The following is an 805-nucleotide window of genomic DNA, read 5'->3' on the forward strand; positions in this document are numbered from 1 at the left end:
AATTGTAAGATGAAGATATGATCACAAGTATGTGCTGAGCTGGAGGAATTTCAGGTGTGTTATTTATATTTAATTCTGCCTAAACATCATTTTTTTTATTATTGTTCTTGACTGAAACAGCCTGAAATAAGTTTCTGTGGTTTCTGGTCTCTTTATTCTTTATAGAAATACATTGCATAATAGGGGTGGAGGATGTAGCTGAATGACAAATGTATAGGTACTTGGCTTCATGCATATAGATCCACATATATATACAGCCTGTAAAACAGCATCCACAGTATTAAACTCTTTTACATTTGTATTTCCTCTAGATCTTGCAGTCCTCATTGACATGAAGCCAGCTGGGGTCCTTCTGCTTTTGGTCAGCATGGCCTTTTTGGTCCTCTGTGCAGGTAAGTGCAAATAGATGAGGTGGACTTCTGAACAGGACTGCTCAGTGCCAACTGTTGTGTTATGATGTTTGTTTAATGATGATGATAACAATGATAATGATGGTGGCTAGTTTCTACCATTTTCATTTAGAAGTAATTTTTGTGTATTAATGAACTACTTTAATTTTTACTACAATGCTATACAAGACACACTTTTACCCAATTCCAAAATCAGTGCCACCTTTCATAAAATGAGAAAGCCTGTACTAGATCACATGAACCCCAACTGTCTAATTTATGAATACTAAGCAGTAATTTTCCTGTCTGTAGACCATGACTGGTGGCATAAGGTTATAATCAAGCTAAAGATATGTTATAATATATATATAATATATATACTATATATAACATAATATAATATAGGTTATAAGATA

The 805-nt window shown here is 33.5% G+C and overlaps 1 protein-coding gene across 1 annotated transcript in view; it reads left to right on the forward strand.

The window, feature by feature from the left end:
* The first annotated feature begins 319 nt into the window (after positions 1 to 319).
* The window catches only part of LOC103727400 (serine protease inhibitor Kazal-type 12-like), a 3,422-nt gene continuing 2,936 nt past the window's right edge, over positions 320 to 805 (forward strand). Inside the window, exon 1 of the mRNA XM_008825248.1 lies at positions 320 to 392. Coding sequence (XP_008823470.1) covers positions 332 to 392 — 61 coding nt within the window. The 5' untranslated portion in view covers positions 320 to 331. The remainder of the gene's footprint in view (positions 393 to 805) is intronic.

This window comes from Nannospalax galili, unplaced genomic scaffold (assembly GCF_000622305.1).
Source record: "Nannospalax galili isolate Female #2095 unplaced genomic scaffold, S.galili_v1.0 scaffold128, whole genome shotgun sequence".
NCBI classification, from domain to species: Eukaryota; Metazoa; Chordata; class Mammalia; order Rodentia; family Spalacidae; genus Nannospalax; species Nannospalax galili.